The sequence below is a fragment of the Lacerta agilis genome, chromosome 8, assembly GCF_009819535.1.
Source record: "Lacerta agilis isolate rLacAgi1 chromosome 8, rLacAgi1.pri, whole genome shotgun sequence".
NCBI classification, from domain to species: domain Eukaryota; kingdom Metazoa; phylum Chordata; class Lepidosauria; order Squamata; family Lacertidae; genus Lacerta; species Lacerta agilis.
Genome location: NC_046319.1, coordinates 67,079,119 through 67,106,855, shown reverse-complemented (window position 1 = coordinate 67,106,855; position 27,737 = coordinate 67,079,119). Strand labels below are relative to the sequence as shown.

General features: G+C 41.9%; 2 protein-coding genes across 7 annotated transcripts; both read right to left on the bottom strand.

The window, feature by feature from the left end:
* Positions 1 to 459: 459 nt before the first annotated feature.
* On the bottom strand, positions 460 to 22,556 carry HNRNPR (heterogeneous nuclear ribonucleoprotein R). 6 transcript variants are annotated; one of them, XM_033158048.1, is made up of 12 exons: positions 22,432 to 22,532; positions 15,588 to 15,738; positions 14,828 to 14,993; positions 12,697 to 12,815; positions 12,104 to 12,211; positions 10,733 to 10,846; positions 7,259 to 7,435; positions 5,477 to 5,612; positions 3,756 to 3,961; positions 2,541 to 2,690; positions 1,927 to 2,048; positions 460 to 1,761 (listed from the first exon to the last, which is right to left on the bottom strand). In XM_033158048.1, exons 3-12 carry the CDS (start codon positions 14,982 to 14,984, stop codon positions 1,152 to 1,154), a joined length of 1,899 nt encoding a protein of 632 aa, XP_033013939.1. In that variant the 5' UTR covers positions 14,985 to 14,993; positions 15,588 to 15,738; positions 22,432 to 22,532; the 3' UTR covers positions 460 to 1,151. The 6 variants fall into 6 exon arrangements, with proteins under 6 accessions (XP_033013939.1, XP_033013937.1, XP_033013938.1 ...); XM_033158046.1 differs by lacking the exon at positions 15,588 to 15,738 and having other exon boundaries at positions 22,432 to 22,556; XM_033158047.1 differs by lacking the exon at positions 15,588 to 15,738 and having other exon boundaries at positions 14,828 to 14,996; positions 22,432 to 22,542.
* A 2,990-nt stretch (positions 22,557 to 25,546) lies between these two features.
* ATP5IF1 (ATP synthase inhibitory factor subunit 1) lies at positions 25,547 to 27,737 on the bottom strand. The gene is made up of 3 exons (XM_033158045.1): positions 27,584 to 27,737; positions 27,334 to 27,446; positions 25,547 to 25,809 (listed from the first exon to the last, which is right to left on the bottom strand). Exons 1-3 carry the CDS (start codon positions 27,674 to 27,676, stop codon positions 25,668 to 25,670), a joined length of 348 nt encoding a protein of 115 aa, XP_033013936.1. The 5' UTR covers positions 27,677 to 27,737; the 3' UTR covers positions 25,547 to 25,667.

The window sequence follows — 27,737 nt, the reverse complement described above, 5'->3', positions numbered from 1 at the left end:
AAGCAAACAAAAACAACATTAAAATTGAGCACATAATTGTCTGTTTTTATGTTTGCACACTATCAAATTGAGTTGAAGTCATTAGATGTTATCCATATTAGTAACATAAAAACAGGTTAAGTTTATTGACTGCCTTCCTACATGAAACTTCTAATATCCAGACAGTGGGACTTAAAATCATATGACTAAAAACAATTTGCACAAGTTTACAAATGTACTTGAAGCTGTTAAGAAAGCAACCAATTGAAAGTTAAATGCAATTAGATTAGATTAACAATTATGAAATTTCAATTTGATGCTATGATTAGACCTAGCTCTGACATATGCCACAAGTGCCAGATGTTGGAAATTGCAAGAAATTTGCATGAATTTGATCACTCACATAGGCAGTTTTTTTTTTAATAAAAAAAGATGTTTCTTGCAAGAATTACCAATAAAATGTTTTAGGACACAATTGAATTTGAAATAGGTAATGTTTTGAATAGATTTTTGAGTTTTATTGAAATCTTACATGAACAAGAAGAAATTGGAAATACAATCACATCAAGGAACAAATTGCCACGGATTTGACGTTTAGGCCAAACAAATTTTGTAGGGCAGATTTTCAAAAAGGTGTGAAGTTATAACAATTTAAAAACACAGTTAACCTACTTCTAGGAATGCAAAACATACAGTCATGTTATTTTCAATACAAGAAAACTTAATTTTGTTTTAATTTCTTAAAACTACGGAGACAAATTACTAGCTTTACTTTATGTACAGCATATGCCTATGTAGTCTATCCCAAATCCAAAAAAGAAAAAGGAAAAAAATGAAACTGTCCAAAAACAGAAGGTCTGCAAAATCATGATTTAACAGTGTCGCCCATCCTGCTGATAAACTGCTAAAATGAAGCCTAAAACGATAAAAAGCACTGTCTCCCAAAACTGTGTTTGGGAATTCTGCAAGCTCAGTAATGTCCAAGTGCATTTATGAGAAAAGAAAATAATAATAAAAGACTTGAGTATATACACAATAGAGTGATTCTTCAGCCCAATACAAATGGCAGCCAATCACTACTGAAGGATGAAACATTAAGCCAATTTTTGGAAGGATGTAGAGCTATAGCCAAATTCTATCTTTCCAATATTCCCACGCCCTCCTTATTTGTCTTACTTCCACTGTTGCCCATACGTATCCTGATAAAATTCCTGGTTGTCATTATTGTAACCATAGTTACCGGCATAGTCACCACCTTGCTGAAGCGGCTGCTGAGCGATGGGTTGGGAGCCCCAGTTCTGCTGGTTGTTGGTCTGGCGGCGCTTGGAATCCGGTTGGTTGTACCCATCAGCCTTTCTCTTGCCTCCTACGTTGCCCCCACGGTTGCCCCTGGCTCCACGAGCACCACGTCCACGCTGCTGCTGGGCAGGACCCCCTCTCCCACCCCTGGCTCCTCTTGGTGGTCCCATTGGTGCCCCCCTCTGGGAATAGCCAGCTCTACCTCTTGGTGGTGGTGCTCCCCGCCCCCTAGGTGGTGGAGGTGCGCCTCGCCCACCCCTTCCTCCTCCTCTTCCTCTTATAGCATAGCCATCATCATAGCCGTAGTAAGGATCTTCGTAGCCACCACGGTAGTCATGATAGTCATAGCCATAGTAATCATCATAATAATCTTCATAGCCATAGTAATCTGGGGGATAGCCATAGCCGCCTCTCCCTCCACGCCCTCGGCCTCTAATTGGAGGTGGCATACGAGGTGGAGGATAGTAATAATAATCTTCATACCTAGTGAGCGGGGAAAAAGCATTAGCATTAGTTCATGCTGCTTTCTCAATTTAAAAGTTCAAGCGGTGTTCAGCATGCCAGATTAAAGTAGATTTTTATTATGTTGCTATCAGACAGAAACTCCTGTCTTTGAACTACGGTACAGTTAATGAAGTTAACACTCACGCAGTACTTCTGGAGGCTTGTCTGGCAGCCTGGCGTTCTTTCCTTTTCTTATCTGGAGGCTTAGCTAATACTATTTCAATTTCTTCCCCCTCTATCTCTTTTCCATTCATTTCGTTCATGGCCTGTTTGGAAGGGGAAAGAAGTTTAAATTCCATTCTGCAGAGAAGAATCCTTCAGGATTTCCCACCTTCCCACTCTTCTAAGTCCTGATATTCTCATGTCCACAGTAATTCCATTTCAACACCATGCATATTTACATAATGAATGTTTTAGGAAGTGAATCACTTTAAATTTGCCTGGGACAAGCACAGAACACCTGTGTGCCTACTCTGGTGTAGGAGAGACTTCTGTAGCAATGAAGAGCTACTAGCTCTTAGTTTTAAAACAAGGCATTAGACTGAAGGCTGAACACCCTTTCTGGAAGGAAGAAAAGACAAAGCAGTCTCCATTAGTGCTTCACAGTGAGAAACACTGTTATATATGACCTCATGTGTTGGGCAGGTGGGTGTGGCTCAAGGAAAACGACCTCACAGGCCGAAATAGGATCCTTGCCAGGCATAATCAGGGACTGTTCCCCACCCACTGGCCTAGATAATGAAATTGTGCATACCTACCTTGACCGCTGCCCCCCTATCTTCAAAATGAACAAAAGCATAGTCTTTTAATTTCTTCACTCTTTCCAGCTTTCCAAACTCTGAAAAGGATTTCTCCAGTATTTCTTCCGTCACTGTAGTGGCCAAGTTTCTCACAAATAAAACTTTCACCTGTTTAAAAAAAGGGGGTGGGGTGGGATTTTGACATCAGCTTCAGAACTCCAGTAACTCTTACAATACATGCTTACTCAGATGTAAGAGTGCACTAAATAACTATCCAGGAAAAGATGGCTTTATCTCTGCATCACAAGAGGCATTAATTTTATCTCTAAAACTGAAACAACAGCTAACAACAATGACCACTGACAGCATGTTTCAGTGTTGGCTTCTGAATAAATGATTAGGCCTCCATCACATTTTGCTTTAATTTAAGAGATACCGGAACACTTTCTTGCTGCTTATGTTTTTTATAACAAGATTCCCAGGAAATGGATGGCATTGACCAGCATAGGTACATTAACCCTACTGCCAGGTGGATGAAAAGCATGGGTACACCTGGAATTGTATACAGTGGTACCCCGCTAGACGAATGCCTCGCTAGACGAAAAACTCGCTAGACGAAAGGCATTCGCTAGCGGAAGGCTGTCTCGCAAGACAAATTTTTCAATGGGCTTGCCTCGCAAGACGAAAAAATTTCCGATTTTTTTTTTTCTTTTTTTCGTCAAACCGCTATTCTCTCGTTGGTGCTTCGCAAGACGAAAAATTCGCTATACGACAGCACTCGCAGAACGAATTATTTTCGTCTAGCGAGGCACCACTGTACTTCAATTACTTCCCAGGGAGGGGGAAAGGCAAAGTAGTGCAGACATGGCCACCCTACTGCAATGGCAAACTACTTTTGGCTCAAGGGCTGCATGTTCATTCTTGGCCAAACCTCTGGGGTGTCCATGTCAGTGGTGAGTGTGGTCCCCCACACCTCAGTTGATTCTTGCCAATCAGCTTAGGGGGTGTGTGTTATTGGCCCCTCTGGGCTCATCAAATGACTGATCTGATGACTGGGGAGAAGGCAATTTGTATCCCCATCAGGGTGCCCATCCCAAATAGACACCCATCCCAGCACAGTGTCTATTTTGTTTTTGTTTTTCTTGCCCCCCAAATTAGTGAGATCTTGGGGGATAGGATCTGTGTCCCAATCTGGGGTTAGTCACTTCAGCAGTACAGCCTTTGCTCTATTACCTTTGCCATGACTTCTGGATCTGGTTCCTCTACAGGGTCAGCCCATTCCACAGTAACGACGTTTCCCCAGACTTTTACTTTCCCACTCATCAGCCGACGCCGAGCTTGAGCGGCTGATTTGTGATCCTCGTATTCCAGGAAGCAGAATCCCCGATTCTTCTTTTTATCATCAGGTTGGTGATACAATATTACATCCACTAAACCCTCTGTAATAATAGGACAGCCAGATGTAACACAGAAGCCTATTTCTAGGTTGAAATGCTAACTGGAATGAAGAAACTTCAGCATAAGCATATCAAGTCTTCAGCACACTCAAATGATGCAGTACCAGCATACACACACAATTAAGTTCTCCCTTCTCTAGGCACTGGCTCCATCAACTTTTGAACATAAACTTACTTCTAGCACGAGGAGATGGTAGAAGTAATGTTTCTTTGCCCAGCACTCAAAATTTGATCCAGGGCTGCCATTCCTCTTCTTTTATCTGGCATCCCAGGTGGCAAGGTCTGCACCAATGACCATAAAGGTGACACCACCTACCAAATCTAACGCCTTCTGGGCGGAGGGAGATTCCAACAATGAAATGGCAGTGCTCCAAATGATCAGGGGCGTCTTACCCATAGGCGCTAGGGGTGCAGGGCATCTGGGAGCCGGGCTCTCAGGGGCGCCAGGCTGAGAGTCCGGGCCCCAAGAGTTGAGTCCGGGGAAGAGCCTGCCTGTCGGTTGGAGCACCGCAGCAGGCTCTTCTGCTGCAGGTGGCTCTGAGCCGCAAGTTCGGGGGCGACTGGGCCAGCAAGACACTGAAGCCGCCAGCCGGCTCCACCCTCCTGCGCGCCTGGTACTGGGAAATGGGGGGGGGCGCGCTGGGCGGATCTTTGCACCCCGGTGTCACATATGCTTAAGACAGCCCTGCAAATGGCACTGACATTCTCATTTTGCTGCCACTGTGAGACTCATTTTTACCGTAGATGACCTCAACATGCATTCAAGGGATCAAGGGATCACCAGTCCTGACTGGATTTGAACTTGGCTGTTCGATATTGTACCACCCCACTTCTTGCACATTCTCACCCCTCTTCTACTACTTGGAAGCTTCCCCAACTCATCAAAACCACTTCTGGGCCATTACAGGAAGGCAAAGAAGAACTTGGTACAGCACATCACTTCCTCTAAAAGTGGGAAAACACTGGCACCCAAATGTATAGATTCTCCCCTTGCCATCTTCTCCCTTCCCAGTTATTTTAAGCCAATGGAAGAGAAGGGGAGGGGGAAAGCAAACTTGTTTTAAATAAGTACCAGTGGTCCTAGGGTTAAGAGAGCGAGAGAGCGAGAAGCAAGACCAGCCTGCAACCCTCTCAAAGAGCTCAATTTTCATTAGACTTCAAACACCCTGAAATTCCCAAGTCCAAATGAGTGCCTGCGACTCCTACAAAATGTCCACTGGAAGTTCAAGTAAAATGCAAATTAACTGCACAGCCACTCCAAGCTGGATACCATTCAGGCCCAATGAAAAAGAACCTGGTGGTGTTTCATAGGTTAATATTGTTTGGGGTGTGCATTTTAAGTGGTGCCTTAGAAGGGGTTGTATTCTGAAAGATGGGATATAGCTGTACTAAATAAATTCAGAGTCTTAACAGGCATATTTATTATCAACACTAGTCTGCTTGTTTCACAAGTGAAACGTTAATGCCTTACAACACGTCATATGCTGAACTCCTTACCTGTAACTTTGCTGAACTCTTCTAGTATGTTTTCCTTGGTCTTGTTTTTTGGAATTGATCCAACAAACAGCCTGTTGTTTGCCACAGAGATGCATACGCCAAGGTGTTTACCAGGACGGATTTCATAGTTGTCACACTGAAAAGAATGTTAAGCTGAACACTCATCTTAAAAGTTCCAATTTAATGGTACACAGATCGACAAACTCTCCACCTGCTCCTATGGGGAAGAACTCCAAATAAAATGCTATCTGCTACAAAAAAGGTTCATACCTGCATCCCACCTGGGAAAGATTTAAGGTTTCCAGTAGTCTAGCTCATTTCCCAATAATAGGTGTCTGCGAGCTCAAAACACACTGTCTATGGAGACTTCTCAGGTTAGGAATGCTAAATCCATCTTCACAAACTTCAGGCTAGATATCTGAGAAGCACACATGCACAAATCTCCTGTTTCATCCCAGTACCTGGTACTCAGGGGTACACTGATTCTGAGGTTAGATTCTTAGCTATCGTGGTTGTTGTTATTCATAAATTTCTCTATTAAAGAGCTGTGTATGTTAGTACAATTCACTGTAATGTAACTCTGAAGGCTATCTTCAAAAGGAAGATGCTACATTTCTAAGCACATCATCTACTGTTACTTCACTATTGATAAAACATCCTTTTTCAGATCAAGCAGCCTGGACTCGGGAGATTTTTATGGCAGTGAACACCCCAGAACTTATATAAAGTCATCACTATTATACTTCCATTTTATTTTCAATCCGTTTCCCAAGTGTGAATTTTCCTTTATCGCTGCTGGTACACACTAACATTTTCAGTAAGCTTTCTCCTTCAGGAGGGTTTTTTTAGGCTGTTACCAACAATTTGCAATCCATTAGTGTATAAGCAAAGTTAGTATTCCCATTTACCCACTCAGTACATCACTCAAGATGCTCTTGCATAGCATTTCAGCTTCTGTTCTGTTGCCCTATCAGATCTGCTCTGTTTGAAGAGAGCTTTTAATGGAACAATCCGATTGGTACTTACTTGAGAGTAGGTCCTACTGAGAGTAAGTCCTACTGAACTCAAAGGAACTTACTTCTGAGTAGACTAGTCTAGGGTTGTGTTAGTGCCAGATTGGTAAAATCCTAATTTGCTATTATCTGTACACTTAGCTAACTCACCAATTAACTGTGCCTCCAGTTACTTTATGAAAGATAAATAGCATCAATTGCAGATCAATTATAGATCCTTGGGGACCCTTCTCTGTACTCGTAAAACTTCTCCGTACTCAGAAAACTATCAGTTAATTTCCCCTTGCCCTTTCTTAGCCAGTTTTATCCATCACTTTGTCCCTTTTCTGTCAAACTTTAGGAGCTTCGATGAGGAACCAACCATCCTTGCCTACAACTGCAAATAATTAAAAAGATGTTAGCCAAGCCTTTGCAGATGCCTTGCTATTTCATGTTTTCAACTAAAATTTACCTGGGCTACAAAACAGCTATCAAGAAGGTCTCAATAATAACTCTGTGTCCAAGGTCCAAAAGGAGAACTCAAGTCAGATTCATCCTGCAATTTTCCTTATTAACATCAGATGGTATGGTTAAATTGAGAAGTGCCTTAAGTAGCAGCAATTTATAACTAGTTGTTTATAATTAGCTAACTGCTAATTTATAGCTCATTACTGAGTGATCTAGAATACTATGGGAGCCCACTTGCAAAGAAAGGATCTATGAGTTACAGGTTGTGACTATAGCGAAGTCAATCCACCCTCCAACATATATTGCATGGCATAATACTTACCAATTTGACTGCTTCTTGTGCTGCATCTTTACTACAGAAAGTGATGAAAGCATAGCCTCTGTTCTGGCCAGAGAGGGGATCCATCATGAGCCGCAGGTCCCAAATTGGGCCTGCCTTCTCAAATAGTGGTACCAATTCATCTTCATACAAATCCCTAGGAATTTTACCAACAAAAACCTGATGAGGAAAAAAATATTGTTTGTTAGTAAATTACATGGAACACAGTCAGGGAGAGGTGTGGTCTGGGGAAGAGTCCTATGGGCTGGAAAAAGAGAGGCAAATGACCACATTTGTTTCCCACCTGCTTTGTGAACAAGTCAGGATTTGAAACCTAATTTGATCCTGACTTGCTGTCACTAACCCTAGTTTAAACAAACCACAGTTCCAGGTTGGGCTGTCACAGGGCACCAAGGCTAGTTTAAAAATGAAAGCAGAAGTTTTCAATCTCCTATTTGCAGGGGGGGTGCGATGAAGAGTATGTGAGCTCATGGCTTACCATAGCTCAAAGCTGCCGGAAGTAAACCACTGTTTTCTATTACACCCAAAGCAAGTCACCACATTCAAAAGCACTCTAAATTGAAAAGACAAATCAAAAGCCTTACAGGACATAAAATTTTGGCCTGTGGCTCCCATTCACACGATTGTGCCTTTAAGCTTTATATACTATGAAAAGAAGCTAAACATGTATTCAGTTACAGGTGGGTAGCCGTGTTGGTCTGCCATAGTCAAAGCAAAATAAAAAATTCTTTCCACTAGCGCCTTAGAGACCAACTAAGTTTGTTCTTGGTATGAGCTTTCGTGTGCATGCATTTCCCTCTTTTTACATACCACATTCCCAATTCTATATTCAGTCACTAAAGCCATTTTAAAATACCCACCTCTCAAGCTCACTTTTTAACTATCCAAATTACAAGTGCATACATGTAGTTTAAGCATGTTAAGAGGTAATTTTACTATTCATTGTTAAATATCCTTGTTTAACAATGAATATTGTTAAATGAGTATGTTTAATAATATTCATCGTTGAGCAAGCAACTTTCATTGGTCATGTTCCAAGATGGTATTTTGGCATATTACCGGTAAGTTGAGAAATGCACAAGCCTTTTTGTCTGTGCGTGCAGCCCCTTCTCCACAAGCTGCAATTAAACAAGGAGGGCTCAGACAATAGCTTTTCCATTTCATCAGTACCCAGCTATCAGGTACGAGCATCAGGAAAAGCCACAATATTAAACCTGCTTTAAAATGAATCAAGCAATCAATTAATTGAACCAATCAGCTGACCTCCAACTTTAGATCATGGCTTAATATTTGGGCTTGTTCTAAAGCTGGTAACCATAGTTGCTGGGTACTGATAAAATGGAGCAACTATGGTTAATCAGAGGCTTCCTAGTTTAGTTGCAGTTCTCATAAAAAAGGAGAACTGAAGGATGAAGGGAAAAGCCTTGTGCATATATTAGGTTGATACTAAGACACTGTTATCCAAACCATCTGATTGTTTCTATTAGGTAAAGGTAAAAAGGTAAAGGACCCCTGGACAGTTAAGTCCAGTCAAAAGCAACTATGAGGTGCGGCACTCATCTCACTTTTCAGGCCGAGGGAGCTGGTATTTGTCCACAGACAGCTTTCCGGGTCATGTGGCCAGCATGACTAAACCGCTACTGGCGCACGGAGGATTGTGACTAGTGCCAGAGCACACAGAAATGCAGCACCGCAGCAGTACCTATTTATCTACTTGTACTGGCATGCTTTCAAACTGCTAGGTTGGCAGGAGCTGGGACACAGCAATGGGAGCTCACCCCATGATGTGGATTCCAATCGGCAAGCCCAAGAGGCTCAGTGGTTTAGACCACTGAAATATGTTTCTATTAAAACATATTAAGTGCAAGAGAAAGTGCTTAAAAAACAAACAGCACTTGAGGACTCTTTTTATTCAGACAGGCAAGAGAAATATGAGGAAATATAGTCATGTTAATACACTGGCAAAGATACTAAGCTATCAATTTACCATCAAGTTAAGGACCCCTCTTTGTCTTGCATAAATCCAGAGTTCCCTGGGAACAGAGACCAACTATAAAAAACTATCTATGTGAAGGGAATAGGGGTCTTTTACCAACTCTCAGCCCCATTAACAAACTACACTTCCCAGGATTCTTTGGGGGAAGCCATAACAGTTTAAACTAACACTGCTTTAAATGTATAGTGCAGATGCAGCCTGAGTTACAGTTAAGCCTGCAGGGAACAAGGATGGTAATAATATTTACTGGACAAAAACATGACAGAAATAGGGAGAATTCACTGTACTGATCTAAACCCTTCAAAACTGTTGAATCAGCTGTGTGCCTTTGCACGAAATTTTAAGTAAAGAAAAATCAGATAAAGTGAGTGCTCTCAGTATGTCAAGTATCAACTGCATTAGATGTCAACAAGCCAAATGAGAGTTAGCTAGTCATAAGTGCATGTTAAAATGAAGAGATTGTCATGCGAAGAAAAAATTGCTGTCAAGAGCATTTACAGCGGGGATGTGGCCCTTCAGTTGTTGAACAACAACTCTCATCGGCCCCAGCTAGCATAGTCAATTGCCAGGGATTGTGGAAGATGTAGAACACCTTCTTGATAACTCAGATGGTAGAGCATGAGACTCTTAATCTCAGGGTTGTTGCCCACATTGGACAAAGAGATTGCTGCATAGCAGGGGGCTGGACTAGATGACCCTCATGGCCCCTTCAAACTATACCATTCTATGAGTGGCTGCTGAAACCATATAACACTGGTTCTGAAAGACCTACATTGGCTCCCAGTATATTTCTGAGCACAATTCAAAGTGTTGGTGCTGACGTCTAAAGCCCTAAACAGTCCCTGGCCAGTATGAAGGAGCGTCTCCACCCCCATCATTCTGCCCGGACACTGAGGTATAGCTCTGAGGGCCTTTTGGCAGTTCCTTCCCTGCAAGATGTGAGGTTACAGGGAGCCAGGCAGAGGGCCTTCGTGGTGGTGGCGTCCGCCTTGTGGAACGCCCTCTCATCAGATGTCAAGGAGAAGACATCTGAAGGCAGTCCTGTTTAGGGAAGTTTTTAATGTTTGATGTTTTATTCTGTTGGGAGCCACCCAGAGTGGCTGGGGAAACACAGCCAGATGGGCGGGGTATAACTATCTATCTATCTATCTATTTCAGTATTAGATTCTATAAACATCTGGAGGCCACAAGTTAGCCAAATGAAGAAAAACTCTGAATATTACTGCAGTTAAATGACAGGCTTTCCGAGTGTTTCCTGTGGGAAACACGACTTTCCCTTAGTGTCAAAATTTGGTTGGAAAACTCAGCTTAACCATTATTTTCATTATAGCTAAAACCAAATAATTAGTTTTTATGTCTTATTGGATGAAATAGGCAACCATGGCTTAACTTTATCATTGTTAGGTAAGGACAAACTTTTTGTATCTGCAATTTATGTGCAGCAGTCTGTACATACAAACCTCTGTGCCGATGCCAGGCTGGGATCCTGAGTAGACCGTATCTGGAGGGGGGCCACCATACTTCCGCTGGCCTGTAGTCACGTCCAAAGTATAACCAGTCCTCTCTAGCAAAGCCTGAATAAAGGAGGAAGAATTAGAAGTAGAAGTTTTCATAGCACAAGTAGCATTCAACAACACATTCTTTACCAAGACAGAAACACAAACCAGAAGGAGCCCCATCCACAGAACCTCTGGCATATTCTATCTAATCTAATCTAATCTATCTATTTTATACACCACCCTATACCCCGAGGTCTCAGGGCAGTTCACAAGACCACAACATATAAAATCAAACCAAAAGCAGTAACCCCCACCCCAAGCCACACTCTAAAAGGGTGTTAAGTGTCAGTAAGATCAACCAAAGGCCTGGTTAAAAAGGAACGTTTCTGCCTGGCACCTAAAGGTGTATAACGAAGGCACCAGGCGAACTTCCCTGGGAAGGGCCATAGACGGGGGAGCCACTGCAGAGAAGGACCATTATCGTGTTGCCACGAGAACACACGGAAGTGCTCTTCCCCTTGCTGCTTATTGGGACCACAAAGACTAGGCGTTGTATCCAACTAAGTACTACTCAGAGTAGGCTTACTGAAATTAATGAATAGGGCTGGGTAATACCTGCTTGCCATCATCGTAATATACCGACAGCTAAACATCGTGGTATGGCAGAATATTACGATGTTGGAAAGGAGGCAGGGAGGAAGAAGGCAGTTGCCAGCCACAGAGACAATTAGTGTCACCATGCGCAGCTTCTGCCACTTCCAAAACCACAGCCACCTCTTCCAGTACCCGGCACATGGAGGAAGGAACCCGGCCATGCGAGGAATAGGGCAAAGTCGCCTCCTCCTCCAGCTCCCACCCGTTCTAAGGCAACTGAGGAAGGCCCACAAATGCTCCGTCCGTGTGCCTGCATCAGCTGTTGCCGCCTTTGCATGGACGGGTGGGGGAGGGCTGCCTCTTCCTCCCAGGAGAAAAAGGTAGCCTGCACGTGCTAAAGCGGTTGAAGAAAGAAGCAGCCATGGAGTCCCTGTCAGGGAAAAGGGTGGGGTATAAATTAATAAATGTATAATAATTATAATAATAATGGAGGCACATTTCTCTCCTATACATAGATAGGGCTCTTTTGCTATTACGCATTTGCAACACTCATTATTTTAACTATTTATTTAATGTCATACAAACCCTCCCCCCTCAATAGGATTCTTTCCTCCAGTACAAGTCCTTAAAGCAACATCAGAACAATGCAATGGATTACTTAAATACAGAAATATCTACATAGAAGTTCAGAAGAACTTTTATCTGTTCCCCTGTACACTCAGCATATGTATACCTTACCTTAATCTTTGCTTCATCTGGCCCCTTTGTAGATTCTTGTACTTTGCTTCCTTGTTTCTCTCTCTGTCTGTAAGTCTTCATAACTCCACATAAAAATGCACTTTTGTTCTGCAGATACAATTTATGACATCATTCAAGAGGAAGGTATAAAAAGAAACCTGAAGCCATTGAACCTTGCATAACACTCAACTGCTGCAACTTTTGACAGAACTAAGTAGTGTGCTTTTAAAAAAAATCACTTTGTACAATTGATTTAACACAAACAACCACTCCATTGAACACGACATCAGGCCAAGGACTCTGAATATGAGAGTATTTTTACACGCATGCAACTCTAGACTGCAACAGTGCAGCCCTATACATGTCTATTCAGAAGTAAGCCCCACTGAGTTGAATGGGATTTCCTCCCAACTAAGGGAACATAGGATTCCAGCCTAAATCCAGTGTTTGAGGGGTAAAGTTGTCAAAAGACACAGTGCAGAAGAGTTCAGAATAGGGTATGACAACCTTCGTTGGTGCTTGTTATAGTCATGTTAGAAAGAATGCTACATTTGTGAACCTATTTCTTCACACCACAGGAGCTCTTACCTTACCTGTACATGCGACAGGTCACTTTCCTTAAACTGCTGTAATACAGAGAGGGCTCCTTCTTCGTTAAATTCTCTAAGAGCATCTATTGCTCTCTCATCAAGATCAACATAAGCTACCAATCCTAAAAAATTAAAAATAGAAAAAATTACAGATTCCCATTTAATTATACAGACGCAATTTCATTCAAAAACACTATTTTATTTTGCTAAATTTGAAGTCATTTGAGCTCAGTACATCAAGGTAACTACAGCAAACTAAAAAGTTATATCCAGAAACAAAATTGTTTGAGGAGCTATGTGGATATTCTGCTGCGCAAAGCAACACTACATATCAGGGTTTGAAACAATGAACTCTGGCTCACATTCCCTTTTAGGATATTTCTTTAAGATGGAGCCATTACAAACGATGCATAAGGACTACGTAATCTAACAACAGTTGTGCTACAGCAGCTATTTGAGCAATCTACAAAACCAACTTCTCCCCTTCAAAAAAAAAAAAAAACTAAAGTGAAAAATTATCCCCATTTCTATAAAAAGCAGATTACAATGAATGTTTTTTACTACAGATAAATACCATTTTGCCACAACTTTCCAGCCAGTGACATTATTTCAAGCCCTGTTATGTACATCAAGTACACTAATATTAAGCTTACAGGTGCAGACCCACATACAGTAGGACCAGTTCTGAAGCATAAAGTACTTTATTGTACATTAAAGTTAATAGAAGTTTATGAAAAATGTAGAAAATTTCTAATTCCATCAGTATTAAATGGCAAGGTGCTGAGATATTTGTACCAACTTCCAATAACTATCCAGAGTGTTTTGAATACTTCAGGATTTTAAAGAGCACTGAAAACATCTTTCTTCTCTATCACACAGAATAGCAGTGCACAGAGACTGCATTCAGAATTGATCCTGCATATTGGAAGGCATATTTTGTACTGGGACAAAACTCAGCAGAAGTTTTAAAAGTCATGAAGTTCAGCCCCAAGTTTAATTATAAAATTAGTTGTAGCGAACAGTAGTAACAGACACCAGTGGGGCAAGTTTAACACATGAAGATAGTTGTACAAATATTGTTGAATACTAGGTAGTAAAATGTTTAACATTAATGCACTTTCAAGTTTAGATAAATGTCAAACTCCTCATGACACAACCTCAGTTGCAACACATTCTAAAATCCTGTACATGCATTTTTCTCAGACACCTACACTCAAGCCACTAAGTGTACATCATCATATAGCACCGCCTTAGAGAAGTGTCTCTCTAAGGAAAGAAAAGCTATCTGGCAGGCACTCATTGGGATTGTCATTCAAGACAGATCAGCCACATGAGTCAAAATATCAACATAAAGAAGACAGATATGATATTGTTTTGAACTGCCTTAAACTTACATAACTTTTGGAGTATTTTAGGGGGAAAGGATAAAGCAGATCTTGCCACTGAAATATTTGAGATAAGGGCATGAAGCAGTTCCATTTATATTTCTAAATATATTCACAACACGCATACTAAAGAGGAAGAGGAAGTTTCTATTTCACACCCCCCAAAAAATATGTGTTTCCTAAGCAGAACATGTGTTCTCTCTCTCTCTTTAGAATACACAATAAGCCACTTGCTCCATGCAGGATAAACGTAATTCAAATAATAATTATGAATCTGAACACATCAGTGTAATTACTGATATGGACTGAAATATTCACTAGGAGCTGGACAAACATGAAATTCACTTACAGACTGTAATTCAAACGTAGCCCTAAGTCAAGCAAGCAAGCTATTTCCCTCAATAAGCCAAGTACCTATTGAAATATTAAGTGTTTAACACAATAACTATAAATTGGTGATGGTAGAAAGGTAGAAACAAATGATTATTTTATAGAGGAAACTTACAATTCAGTAAGCTGGAATGTCCACTTTTACTTGTGTCTATGAAACAGTTAAGTGCCCTGATGACCTAAGATACTGTCAACATGTCAAACCCAATTTGACCTCAAAGAAGTGAAAGCAGCTGTACATTCAAAGCTACACAGTACAAAACACAAGTAATTTTTTTTTCAACTTTAAAACCTAAAAATTTGAAAATCGTTTGCCTTCACTTTCATAACCAATCAGAAACAAGAAATGCATATTATACCTGTCTGAAATATTTCATCAAGTCTCTCTGCCACCTTCTGTGGGAGGCCTGCCTCTATCAGTGTCTTGTAGTGTTCTGTGTGAGTTACACTGGAAGTATCCATTGGTTCTTCCTCTTCTTTTAACTGTACCGCATTACCATTCACCTGATTAGCCATTTTATTATGCTGCTGGAAAAAATTCAGGAGCTATATTACATAAAGCCAGAAATAACTAATTTGTAGGACAATGCATTTATCTAAACTAATTTGTAAACATGCTGCAAGTGACTTGAATTAAACCTATTATTAAAAGCCTTTAGAATGCAGCTCACCTACATTAAATAAGTACAGTTCTAAATACTGTGGAACATGTACTGTACATGGAATAGCGCACAATTTTAAGCACTTCATGTACATCAGATCTAATTTTTATTTTGCCATTAAGTTCTGTGATCTTAGTGGTGGGGAGTATACTGAAATGCATGAACATCTGCCATTATTACCCTGGTCTCAAAAAGATTTTAAATCAATGTGCTTAATACAGAGGTCTACAGGGCAGCTTAATATGCAAATGTCAATACTTGCTTTCCATCTTTCCCATAGTTTTCTGGCTTATTTCCATACCTTCCTTCAAATCCAACATTCTGTTACATAAGAGAAGCCATGCTGCTTTAATGTTCACTAGTTGCCAGAACACTTTTTTAAAAAAATAAAAAACAACATGCCACATTAGGTTTTGCACAAGTGGAACAATCGATAAACGAATTGCATGTCACATACCAGCAAGATGAACTTGTATTAAATTCTGCATATCATAGCACAGCATGTTATTCCAGATATTACGAGTTTAAATAAAAGGTTTAAACGAAAGGCAGCACCTTCAATTTTCCGTATCAGTGAGAAAGACTTGATGCGAAAGTCAATAAGAAGACTGCAGAGATATGAATTAAAAAAAGTAGCACTATCTTCTCAAACAAATACTGTGGGATTTTGCCAACTTATTTTATGTGTCTGATTACAAACTGGAGCTTAATATTCAGGCATGACAGCACAGGTGATATAAGCAACTACTTAAGGAAGAGGGCTGGTTGACAGTGCCATATTAGCAGAAAGGCAAAGCAATCTTGATTTCACCAGAAAACTCAGTAAGACATATGAAACAAAGATTTTTTTAAAATGTTTTAAGTGCAGAACACTAAAACTAGTCCTTCAAATACTAGATACAACTTTAAGATAATCATCCAATTAAAAGCATGCAATACAGTACAATTAATGTATCAAAAACAAGACAAAAGAAGATGTCCTACTCCAGAAAAGTTTTGCCATCAAAAACATTTTAGTTCAAGGTCAATGAGTACTTTAATGGGCTATGACCATACTGTAGCTACCTGTAACTCATAATGTAGCTTGTGCAGAATAACTGGTACACTATTCCATTTTTGTAGCAGATGCCACCACACTCCTTTCTACTGCAGACTGTATAAAATCCCTGAATTTTTTGCTACTGTATGTTTTTGAGCACATGTCCTAATTTAAGACCAAAAGCACAAAATGCTTTCAAGCTGAACAAAACTGTTTTGGTGATCCACAAAACCGAGGCCTTCTAGTTTATTGAGGTTGCTCCTTAATACCTCTGCACTTACATGAAAAGCAGCAGTGGTGCATGAAGAGACAAAACCCCACACAGAATTAAGACCAGTTGCTTCTTAGCAAATACTGCATCCTGAACATGGGATTATGATGCTACAAGTTTTCCCCAAAGAATTTCTCAGTGGTTAGTCTGGTTATATTAAACCTCATTTTTTTTCCCTCAAGTGAAAAGTGTAGAAGTGTTACATTTACACTACATGCAGCATTTTATGGGTTCCAGTTCTGCTTTGACACGTGTTACTTCCTTTGCGGGGAACACAACTCCGAAAAAAGAAGGTCCGCCACACACAAATCCATTTTTCTAGTGAAAATTGTATCCAAGCAAAGGCTAGTGGGACAAATGTAATCCACTTTGGGAGGTTCATTGTTTCTAGATACCTCATCTGCACCATACAGTGGACCCTTAGGTTATATACCTCTCTGGATATGTAATCTTCGGGTTGCGAAAGCGGCAAACCTGAAAGTATTTTTCTGGGTTTCGCCGCTTGCGCATGTGCAGAAGTGCTGTATCGTGCCACGCACATGCACAGAAGAGGCACCTCTGGTTACGGATTTTTTGGGGTGCGCACAGACCCCCAAAACGAATTAAATCTGTATCCAGAGGGTCCACTGTATATTTAAAATAGCATCAGACCACTAAAAACATCATCTTCACCCTAAGACTCCTAGTTTATTAAGGGTGCTGAGAGTATTTAGGAGACCCCCTGGTACCATCACAGAGCTCCAACCTCCAGTCATCCTCTCTTCGCATAGAACTCTGTGAATTGTGGTTCTCTATAAAGGGAATAGAAGTCTACTAACAACTCTCAGCATCCTTAACAACCTACACTTCCCAGGATTCTTTGGAGGAAGCAGTTACTGTTTAAAGTGATATAATAGAAAGTGCAGACAGGACCCTTCGTCTGATCACAGGAACTTGGGCTTGATTATCTCCAACAATGAAATGCCAACACTACCAAAGCAAAGACAACTTGAGGAATATGGGGATATGTAGCACCCAAACAAAAATCAATACCACCTTTACTTCTTATTCTAAATACTGTAGTTTCCAAGCATTCTCCTCCAAGAGGATGTTCATATAGCTGACATTTATAAAGATTTTCAATGCACTTCACTACATTTCTCAAGGGCTTGAAAAAGAATACAGAAGACAGGAGCATGTCTATCAATGTTTTACTGATAAAAAGATGACTGGTTGATTAAGATATTTACAGATAAATTTAGTCACCCTATGTACATAGAATTCCCAGAAAATACTTCAAGGCCATTCTAATTTCTCTTCAGTGGTGGCAGCACAAAGAAAAAGAAACTTGGCCCTCCTGGGCAGAGCTTCGCTTTTCTGCTGACAGGTGTGGATTCCACAAGGAATCAGAGTCTGGAGTGTTTATGGGGAGAGGCTGGTTGGTTCATATTTTATAGAACTACTTAGTTATCAACATTACTAGAAATATGCTAATACAGCTTTATGGATGATGGATGGATGAGATGACTCCATGGGAATCCCATGTATGCTGACTTTAAGTGTCACAAGAGAAGAAAGGTAAGTGTACTAAATAACCTATTAAAAACAACAATATATCAATCCCAAGGAAATGACACCTTCAACACAGATCAGTTTGTTACATGAATTACTTAACAAATATTCATGTATGAAAATTATATACAGTATAAGCAGAATGTCAGAACAAGCAAAACTCAAGATTTGTCTCCATATTTTACCGTTCTATTCTGCATGCAGCTGTGAAAGAACTGCATACAAGCTTTGACATGAAGTAAGCTTTTGGGGCAAGGGAAATCCTTTCTGGAGGAAATGTGATTGTACCCCCCCCCCCCACGGCCATGCTGATAACATTCAGGCACCAAATTGAAAACATTTATTTGTCTAGGCTTTTGGAACACAGTTGGTATGGAACCTAAATCTTTACTGTACAGTACTGTTTATTTTTCACTACATGGCATTTTAGTTCTTCATATAGACAGCTGATGGTTTAAATTGCTTTATCGTGTTTGTATTTTATAGTTGCTGTTAAGACACTCTAACCTTCTGTAGAAAGATAGGAACAAAAAATAAACTAACTGTCACTGAGCAATCGAAACCCATCAAAAAATTCACAGGATCCAGTACTAATATTGTTTTTGAGTTTTACCTTCACAACTACTATAATGGACTCCTTCACATTGAATTTACAAATGCAGATCAAAAAACATTCAAAACCACAATTAGTTAAGAATTTTCCTCACACATTTATCAAGCTTCTGTTCTGCCTTTCCATAAAGATGTTCGAGGATTCTCTTTTTTTCTGAACATACCAAACTAAGGCAAACTTAAAAACTAAACAAAGTCATTACACAAATAATTACAGGAACTGGGTATTTACCAGGCTATTCTTCTCAGCCTTCTGCTCTAATATTACTACCACCACCAAGCACAGGTTGCTGCAAATACAGCAGTGCATATAACTAAAAGCCTGATGCTATGCTCAGAGGTCTACAAATTCACTCATCGCAGTTACCATGGCAACCACCCCTCTTCCCTAGACTCTGACTTCACATTGCGCTTTCGAGTCACTAAACTTCCAAAGCAAGATAAAGAGACTGACCCTACCTCCCGCCGCCCCAAGTCTGGAACTCAGGCTAAAGGCACTCAGAATGCCTCTAAGGCACAGTGTGAAATCAAGGGTGAGACCCTCCCACCTATTAACCTTATTCCCAGCTCAACCTCTTACACTGCATGACACTGTGTAGTGTCAGAGATGGGAGCACACACATATAGACACTCTGTGCAGAGGCGCAGGGATGGGGCCAGGGTTGGAGGTGACCATAAATAATGGCTGGCTACCAAAGCCCCACATTTGTGGACTCCTTCCCAAACACCACTTTTTTGCTTTCATCTGTGCAAAATAACCTGCATCTTATACTCCAGTCATCACTCCATGCAAGAGCAGGGACAGGGGTGGCACAGTGGTCTAAACCACCAAGTCCAGGCTTGGTTGTAAGGTAGGGTGAGCTCCTGCTGCTTTGTCCCAGCTCCTGCCAACCTAGCAGTTCAAAAAGTGTGAGTACAGTAGGTACCACTGTGGCAGGAAGGCAAACGGCGTTTCCATGCGCTCTTGCACTTGTTCCGTGCACGGTGCACCAGAAGCAGTTTTGTCATTCTGGCCACATGACCTGGAAAAGCTGTCTGTGGACAAACACTGGCTCCCTTGGCCTGAAAGTAGAGATGAGTGCCACACCCCATAGTCAAATTTGAGTGGACAAGGGGTATTTTACCCTCTTACCATGCAAGATTCTTTTGCACTAGGACTTGACTTTTGTAATGCCCCTGTGAGATATATTTGCTACCCTATCCTATGTTCTAGCAACCTGCTCCAGTGTGTTAGACCAAGGATTTGTGGAATGACAGCAGGACAGGGCAACTATCTGAGACATACTGAAGAATCTTGTTTCGACAGTGAATGTTTCAAGTTCTTATGTGCAGAACAGAGTATATGTGCTGCTTATCCTATGGGCCCCTGCACTTGGATAGTAGTCTTATGCATTTAGTTATCATTCACATTTCAAAAGTGTAGCCTTGCACTAGTGCCAGTTAGGGTCCCAATTCCGGCATCCTATGCAGGAGGGGCAACTAATTTTATGCCTCCTATACACACTGTTATCCACTTGGAACTGCTGCAAAGTTCATTGCACTGGTGTAGGAACAGGGCCTACACATTAATGCAGGGCACATCCAAAACAACCCCAAGCTTGTTTACACTCAAGTCCCACTGTATTCACCATGGGTTGCTTCCTTAATTGTGACCCTAACCAGCTCAGTTGCTTCCTGACATGACTATGACTCAGGAAATAAACTTATTCTAAGAGTTTAGAATAACTCTTTACACTAGAGTAATGTGAGGTTTGTTCTATTTTAGTGTTTCTATTTTTAAACCAAGCAAAAAAAATTAAATACAGTAAGTTATCCTAAAGTTCGATCAATAGTTAATTAAAATAGGCACACAACCAACGGACAACATTGTTCTTACAATGGAATTTCATATTCTACTTCAAGAGAAGGCAAATAAGAAAAATAGATTTATTGTTACCAGAGTAGCCCATTAAGACTCCACTGAAATTTGAGAAATGGGAGACATGTATAGTGCAATCCTATAAAGAAGCAAGTCCCCCTGAGTTTAATTGGGCTTATTTCCAGGGAAGCGAGTCAGTACATACCAGTAATTGCAGGATTGTAGCCACAGATAATGATCTATAACAGAACCTAAATTATAACTGAAACCGCTGCAGTACTACTGACACCCTTATACAACTTCTGAAAGAGAATATAGGTATGACAAAATGCTATGACAAAAATGTTATGGACTACTGTTTAGCAAACTACATTAAATTTATTTGTGTATATTTTTTGTAACTTAAAAGTTATTCAGCACTTTCCCCGCTCCACAGCAAGTTACTATGTTTTTACAAGCTAACAGCACAGCACAGCTGCAATCTTTGTATGTGGAGTGTTTAAATCCCTTCTAACTCACATCAAGATTTCAATGAGTGTTTCAGAAATAACCCAATTATTTTCTGAACTTAAAAATGAAAGCCATAGCTCTCAAATGATTTAAATGTCACCTCAAACTCACAATAAACTCTACAATGTCTCTGTATATGTAAAATAGGTATATATACCTACTATTACGAGTCATCGGCAGAGTAAACCGAGTATTATCACACACACTCAAGGATGGACCATATACCTAAACAGACCATTGAAGTTATTCCTGAAAAAAGCACATGCTGCAGAAAGAACTTAGCTAGCCTAATAGCCTACAGGCCCCATGGATGGTGCTACAAATACAGTAACTTCACAAGTGTAGTACTGTTACAGTTAAAACATTCCACTTGGTTTCCTCTACCATCAAAGTTAAACAAGTATCAGCAGCTGTCAACAGCTCCTATGGTATTCTCACCAACCAGAATTCCCAATTAATCACTGTCTTTCACAAAGAACCCTTACCACAATCAAATCTGATTCTGACAGGGCCACGAAAAAGCGCTGCAATAAGTTTCAAATCAAATGGTACTGGGGGCGGGGCAGGAATATGCTCCATTTGCAAAAATAAAAATGGGTGTGAATTCTGGCTCCCCTTAGGAAAAGGAACATTTGGCATATCGGTGTTTGTTTGTTTTGTTTTTAAGGGCAGTAACTCAAGGCACATTTGCTCGGAAGTTAAAACCGTGCTGTGTTCCCGCAGGCCAGCAATGCACAGGAATGCAGCCCTGCAGCACGATCCCCGAGTTACAGCTTCGCCCGCAACTTTAAAAAGCCCTGCCGGCTTCGAACGGGAGTCATTCCCGGATTTCAAGGTGCCTAAGACTTATCCGAGAGCAATATTATGCCGGCCCGGCCTCAACTCTCCAAGCATACACCCCTTAGGGAGCACAACATTGAAGGCGGCAATTCGCAAACCGGAGGAGGAGAGGCAGGAATAATAATGATTTCCATTTCTACGGGAATGGAAACCCCCTACAAACACGCCACGAGCTCAAAGCGGCAACCCGAAAGGAATCGCCGCATTGGTTTTAACACCCACACACCTTCCTTCCTCCCCATCCCAGGTCATGATAGCGGGGTTAGGCCTCCTTCCTTTCCCATTCTCCCTCTCCCGGACTGCGGCGGATCAGGGCCCTCCGTACTCAGCTGAGGAGGCCCCTCTAAAGGTGTGGGGGGTCGCACGCAGCCGGGCCTACCTTACCCGCCCCCACGTCGACGGCGCGGGGCCTGCACCGCCCAGACGCATCCCGCCAGGCGCGCCGCAGCCACAAAAGGCGCCACCGAGAGCGCGGGCCTGGGCATCTCTCCCCACCCCCACCCCGCGCGCGCACCGCCACCAACTACGAGAGCGCGCACTCCTCTCTCCCACCCCGCAACATCCCTTCTCTCCCCCGGTCACCGGTTCCTCGGCCAGGCGGCCTTGGCGGACGGACTCACCGGAGCGGGACCTGCGCGGCGCGGCTTGGAGGCAGCGGCTGCAAATGGCGCGCGCTCCTCCTCTTCCCTCCCCTCATGGACGGCGGGAGCGACCCCGGCAACGCGAGGGGTTTCCCGGAACTGTTTCCAGGGACTGCGCCTGGCCGTCCAATCCGGGGGAGGCGTTTCGGAGAGGCAGGACGGAGACTCTATCGGCGCCAGGAGGCGGGAGCAGGCGGAGGGCCCCCGCGGCCAATCAGAGCCCGAGGAGAGCCCCGGCCAATCCGCACGGCTCGGAAAGCCATGGCGCGCCGGTAGGGTTAGGCGGGGGAGGAGGTGGGGGGGGGGGAGAGAGGGAAGGAACCCAGCGCTTAAAAAAAAGAGCGGACGATTCCCGCTTTTTGTAGTTCTTTTGCAGACAAAGGAGGCTCGCTGGTCGCCTCGTTTTTTAAGCCTTGCGAAGGCCTCTCTCTCTGTTGAGGTATCTGGCGGTACTTCAGCCTGGACGTCTTTGAAGGCTCCCTCTTGAAAAACACACAAAATAAATCCCTTCACAAGTAAAAACCAAAAACAAAGCCTAGTTTCGCAAGAAGTTTAGTACAGAATCTCTCTTCCTGACACGCTACTCTTCTAGATTTAGGGATTTATCCTTCTCATTTTATGGGAGTGCAGGTGTATTTCTGCAGCAGAGGTCGGACCTTTTCGGTTGTAGTCTCTAAATCACAAGTCCTTTCTTTCCAAAGATGTCTGTATACTTTCTAGTAGCACCTTAGAGACCAACTGAGTTTGTTCCTGGTATGAGCTTTCTGTATACGAAAGCTCATACCAGGAACAAACTCAGTTGGTCTCTAAGGTGCTACTAGAAAGAATTTTCGATTTTGTTTTGACTATGGCAGACCAACACGGCTACCCACCTGTAACTGTATACTAAGACCCTTTCTTAATTTCGTTTAATAAATGGATTGAAACATTTCTATTCGAAAGGGAAAAAAATAAGAGGGCATTAGCGTTTTATATTACTGTGGCTTCCCCCCCTTAAATATATATATTGCACTGCATTATTTTGTTGATTTTGTGTTGGACTGGATTTAGGTTTCAACACCCTATTTAACTCAGTGGAATTTATTTCTGTGTAGGTATGTGTAGGACTGCACAATATGACTTGTATATTTGTGGATTTACAACTTTCTATACTACATGTTACGCTATATTACATATTATGTGTAACATAAATTATAACAATTGTGGGCTGTTATATTGCTTATATAATTTTAATGTATTGTAAGTTATTTTGAGTTTTAAACATTTAAACACTCGTAAAGACTGGGGGTGTGTGCTTTATTTGTGTTTAACCTGTTGACTGTATATTTCTTGATGATCCATTTTTATTTAATTTTGAATTGTAATGGCCTAAGGCTGTTAAGTTATAGTTTGTGATGTAACATATCCCGTTACATTTTGTGGTTGTCATCTTCCTCCAGTGCAGTTTTTAATGAAAGGAGTATATTTCAGTTAATTAGTGAAACCACACCTGAACTGCATGTCACAACGGATGCAACTTTAGCTGTGTACACATAATACATCTCTAAAGCATGGTCCCCCACAAAAAACAAATTCTGAGGACTGTAGTTTACCTCCTCAGAGCTACAATTCCCAGTACCCTTAACAAACTACAGTTCCCAGGATTCACAGACTGGACCACACTTTGAATGTCTTTTAAATGCATGGTGGACATGCAGCCTGAGAGGTGTTTATCATTTCAGTAAGAAGTAAACAAAATGGGAAATGACCCATGATGAATCCAATTGAAGGTACTTGGTTGACATTTCAAAGCCTATTTTGTGTCAGTAATGGTGGCAAAGTTATTCTTAGTTGCACACTTGTGTTTAGAAATATAGAAAGCTGCCTTATACCAAGTCAGACCATTGATTCATTTAGCTCAGTATCATCTGCAGTGCATTGACTAGACTTTCAGAAAGTATTTTCCCCAGCGCCATCTGGATTTGCCAAGGTTTGAACCTGGAAACTTTGAATGCAAAGCATGCCCTCTTTCAACAAACCATAGCCCTTCCCTTCTTTGCACTGTATAAAGGCTATATTACATCCTGTCTGAAATGTGGTTGGTAGGTGTACTTGTCATGCTGATATAATTCTGTAGGGTTTCTGTTTGTGTCTGTTCTGACTTGGATGTTACTGATAAATCAGAAACAGTAGCGCAAGTGTCCAGATCTTTCTCTCTTTGATTTAATTGAATTTATTCCAGTTGTTTATTCACACTCGATTTAGCAATTTGGTGTTGCCTGTGCATGTTCCATGCCCATCTTGGCTACTGATCACTGGTGGGCAGTCACCAACATATCAAGCAGCTGACACTGCACTTTGAAGCCCCAACTATTAGGACTTGAATGAGCAGCATGGTTTTTTTGAAAGCCCTTTTCAAACATCTCCATGCTGCTCTTTGAGCCTCCAAAAACTAGAGGTTCTGAGACAAAACTTCTCTTTTAAGGGAGCCTATAGCAGACATCTTTTAGGGAAGTTTTTAATCTGTGATATTTTAAATGTATTTTAATATTTGATGGAAGCCACCCAGAGTGGCTGGGGAGACCCAGCCAGATGGGCAGGGTACAAATAATAAATTATTATTATTATTATTATCATCTAACAGGGTCCAAGGATGCCAGGTTCTGATGCTGGCCCTGCTTACTGGGCAAGATGCTTCTGTTGGGAACAATCATTTGGGCTTCATGAGAAATACTGGATTCTGATATAAAAGTGGTGTGTCTTAGCTATAATTTCACTAGTGTTCACAGTCCACATTCATTCTATGGCACTGATTGTCTTGCTGGATGTCAGCTCACGTCATTCTGGCCACACAGGCTGGAAGTAAAGGGAGTTTCAAGTCCAACAGCATCTGGAGAGACACATGTTTCCCACTCCTGATGTAGTAGCAAATGGCTAGTTATTTGGGAGTGTTACATTTGCCAACAGTTACAAGAAAAGGGTGCACAAAACATCCCAAATTGCTCCTCAATGTGACTTTGCTAGCCATCTTCAATGTAACCCCCTGCCATCTCACCCTAGGGGGGAAAGATTCAGTAGACATAATTATGGCTAGATATGCTAAGTAAAAAAAAACTGACCAGGAAGAGAGTGAGTTGTTTATTTCACACTGTGATAAGAGCAAGACCTTGGATGTCAGCAGACACCATTTTTAAGCAATGCCAGATACATCTCACGTCAATAAGGACTGAATTTACTTAATCATCACCAGTAAGCTTCTTGAGCTTGTACTTATGACGTTCAATTTCCTTCTGCAGGCGCTCTATTTCTTTCTTCTGATGATGTATTTCATCTTCATGATGTTTTTTCAATTCTGCCAACTGTTCTATCCCTTTCTCCCTGCAATAGTATGGTATGGTATGAATTAATAGTGCAGATTACCACAGCTCATCATTCAAGTTTCAGCTAAAGACAATGCACAAAAGATAGGGCAGTACAGCATATTCCCCATCCAAACATGCAATCTTAGCAAGGCTATTAGATGTGTACAATTGTAGGTGCAGCCTCACCACTTCACACCTTCACCCATAGTCAGCAGATACTTGTTGGCATCTGACTATCTTGAGACACAATGGATTATGGTGCATTAGCAACACCAACATAATTTCTCCGGGGCGGAAGCCTGGGCTGTGTGTATGGAGAACCTGTGCTGCCCAGACAACAAAAGCTCCCTCTTGGTCTTGCTGATGTACTCTAAACGTCTCATATGCCCTATCTGCCAGAGCCTGTCTTCACATACAGGGGAAGTCCCTAACCCACTGAGGGTTTGAGACCCATCGGCTACCCTCACCTGGTTTAGCTGGCCAGCTTAAGCTGTTTCCAGGGCTGTGGCTGCTGTCACATGCTGACATTTTATAGGAGCCACAGATAATTGAGTGCAGGGTGGGGACCAAAGATGGACAACCTACCCCAGAAGGAGCACAGCATGTCACCCACCAGAGGTACTACCCCTCCTCTAACACCCCATACATCCCAGTCAACAGATACAGCAATATAATAAAAATAGTCCAGCTCATTCAGAGGGCACAAAACAAACCATAAGGTAGCCAGTAAAAGCAACTACTGTTTTCCAAGGTTTGCAACGGGGTTTGATTCCTGTAATGTTTACTATTGCTACATTAATATTCAGCCTCCCCTTCAAGGAGCTCAAGCCACTATGTATGGTTCTCTTGCTCATCACAATCTTGCACCCTAGGCTGAGAAATTATAGTGCTGGGTCTTCCTAGTCGAATTCTCTAGTCTAGTGTAACCAGTATGCTGCACTTTTTTTTGGTTATTAATGGGGCTAAACGTCCGTACAATTCAGGGACTGGAGCCTATTGCATTTCTGTGCAGAATTCAAAATGTACATAAAGCAAAGTCACTGTTTTGTGTAAAAAAAAAAGCCCATTAGTTTGCTTTCACCAACGAGTCACCAAAAGCAGGGGAGAAAGAAAGGGAGTTATTTCCTTTAATAAATGTATGTCCTGCATTTTAAGAGGCAAAAACATGATAAGTTTTAAACAACATTTAAAACATTATAACAAAGCATTTACAAAAAAAAAAACCCTCAACACAAAACACTCAGGTAAATAACACAATCCACTAAAATAATAATCCACTAACCAAAAACAATTCGCCAGTTTATTTTGGCACACAAAGCCAAGAGAGAGAGAGGAACTAAACAAATCCTACGAACGCCTCCTCTCCAAAAAACTATATCCAAAAATCCAAGTATAAGTTGCAGATCTGTCTTTTAGTAGCCACTACGTAGGCACGATCCATAACTAGGCGTGACGCTTCAAACCAGTACATTTAGGTAGCAGATAGGATGGCGGGGGTAGAGGGAGAAAAGAAGACGTCGACATGCAAGGGGCAACGTACCTGAAGTAGCGCTCCTCCGCGGCGGCTTCCCGCTTCCCAAAGGCCCCGCCAGACTCACGGACGCTCCCGCCTCCGCCGCCGCCCTTCCCAGCACCTGAGCCCAGCCCGCCAAGCTGAGGGAGGGAAGAGGGGAAACAAGGGGAGCAATGAAGGATCAGGCTCCAGATTCGCTTTCCTCTTCCAACCGCGCCTGCGGAGGCCTTTCGCGGCCCCGAAGTCCTCCGCTGCCCACCTCACCCCAACCCAGTACCTGGTCGGCGCCAGAGCTCCAGGCCCGCTGTTGCTGGGGCAACGCCAGGGCTCCTCGAAAACCGCACCTCAGTACGGTACCCACCGCAGCCATCTCAAGTCTGCCCTTGACGAGGGGCGTAAAACCAGCCCCAGCAAAATTTGACACGCCTTCC

Bases quoted from the DNA above. Each gene is read 5' to 3' on its own strand.
- HNRNPR (XM_033158046.1), bottom strand. From the start codon at position 14,984: ATGGCTAATCAGGTGAATGGTAATGCGGTACAGTTAAAAGAAGAGGAA. The intron at 5,613-7,258 runs GTAAGTATTATG...CATTCTTTTCAG, and splicing joins CACAAGAAGCAGTCAAATTG to TGTGACAACTATGAAATCCG. The intron at 2,691-3,755 runs GTAATAGAGCAA...TTTTTTAAACAG, and splicing joins ATCCAGAAGTCATGGCAAAG to GTGAAAGTTTTATTTGTGAG.
- ATP5IF1 (XM_033158045.1), bottom strand. From the start codon at position 27,676: ATGGCTGCGGTGGGTACCGTACTGAGGTGCGGTTTTCGAGGAGCCCTG. The intron at 27,447-27,583 runs GTACTGGGTTGG...TCCCTCCCTCAG, and splicing joins GGAGCTCTGGCGCCGACCAG to CTTGGCGGGCTGGGCTCAGG. The intron at 25,810-27,333 runs GTACGTTGCCCC...ATACTATTGCAG, and splicing joins GCGGAGGAGCGCTACTTCAG to GGAGAAAGGGATAGAACAGT.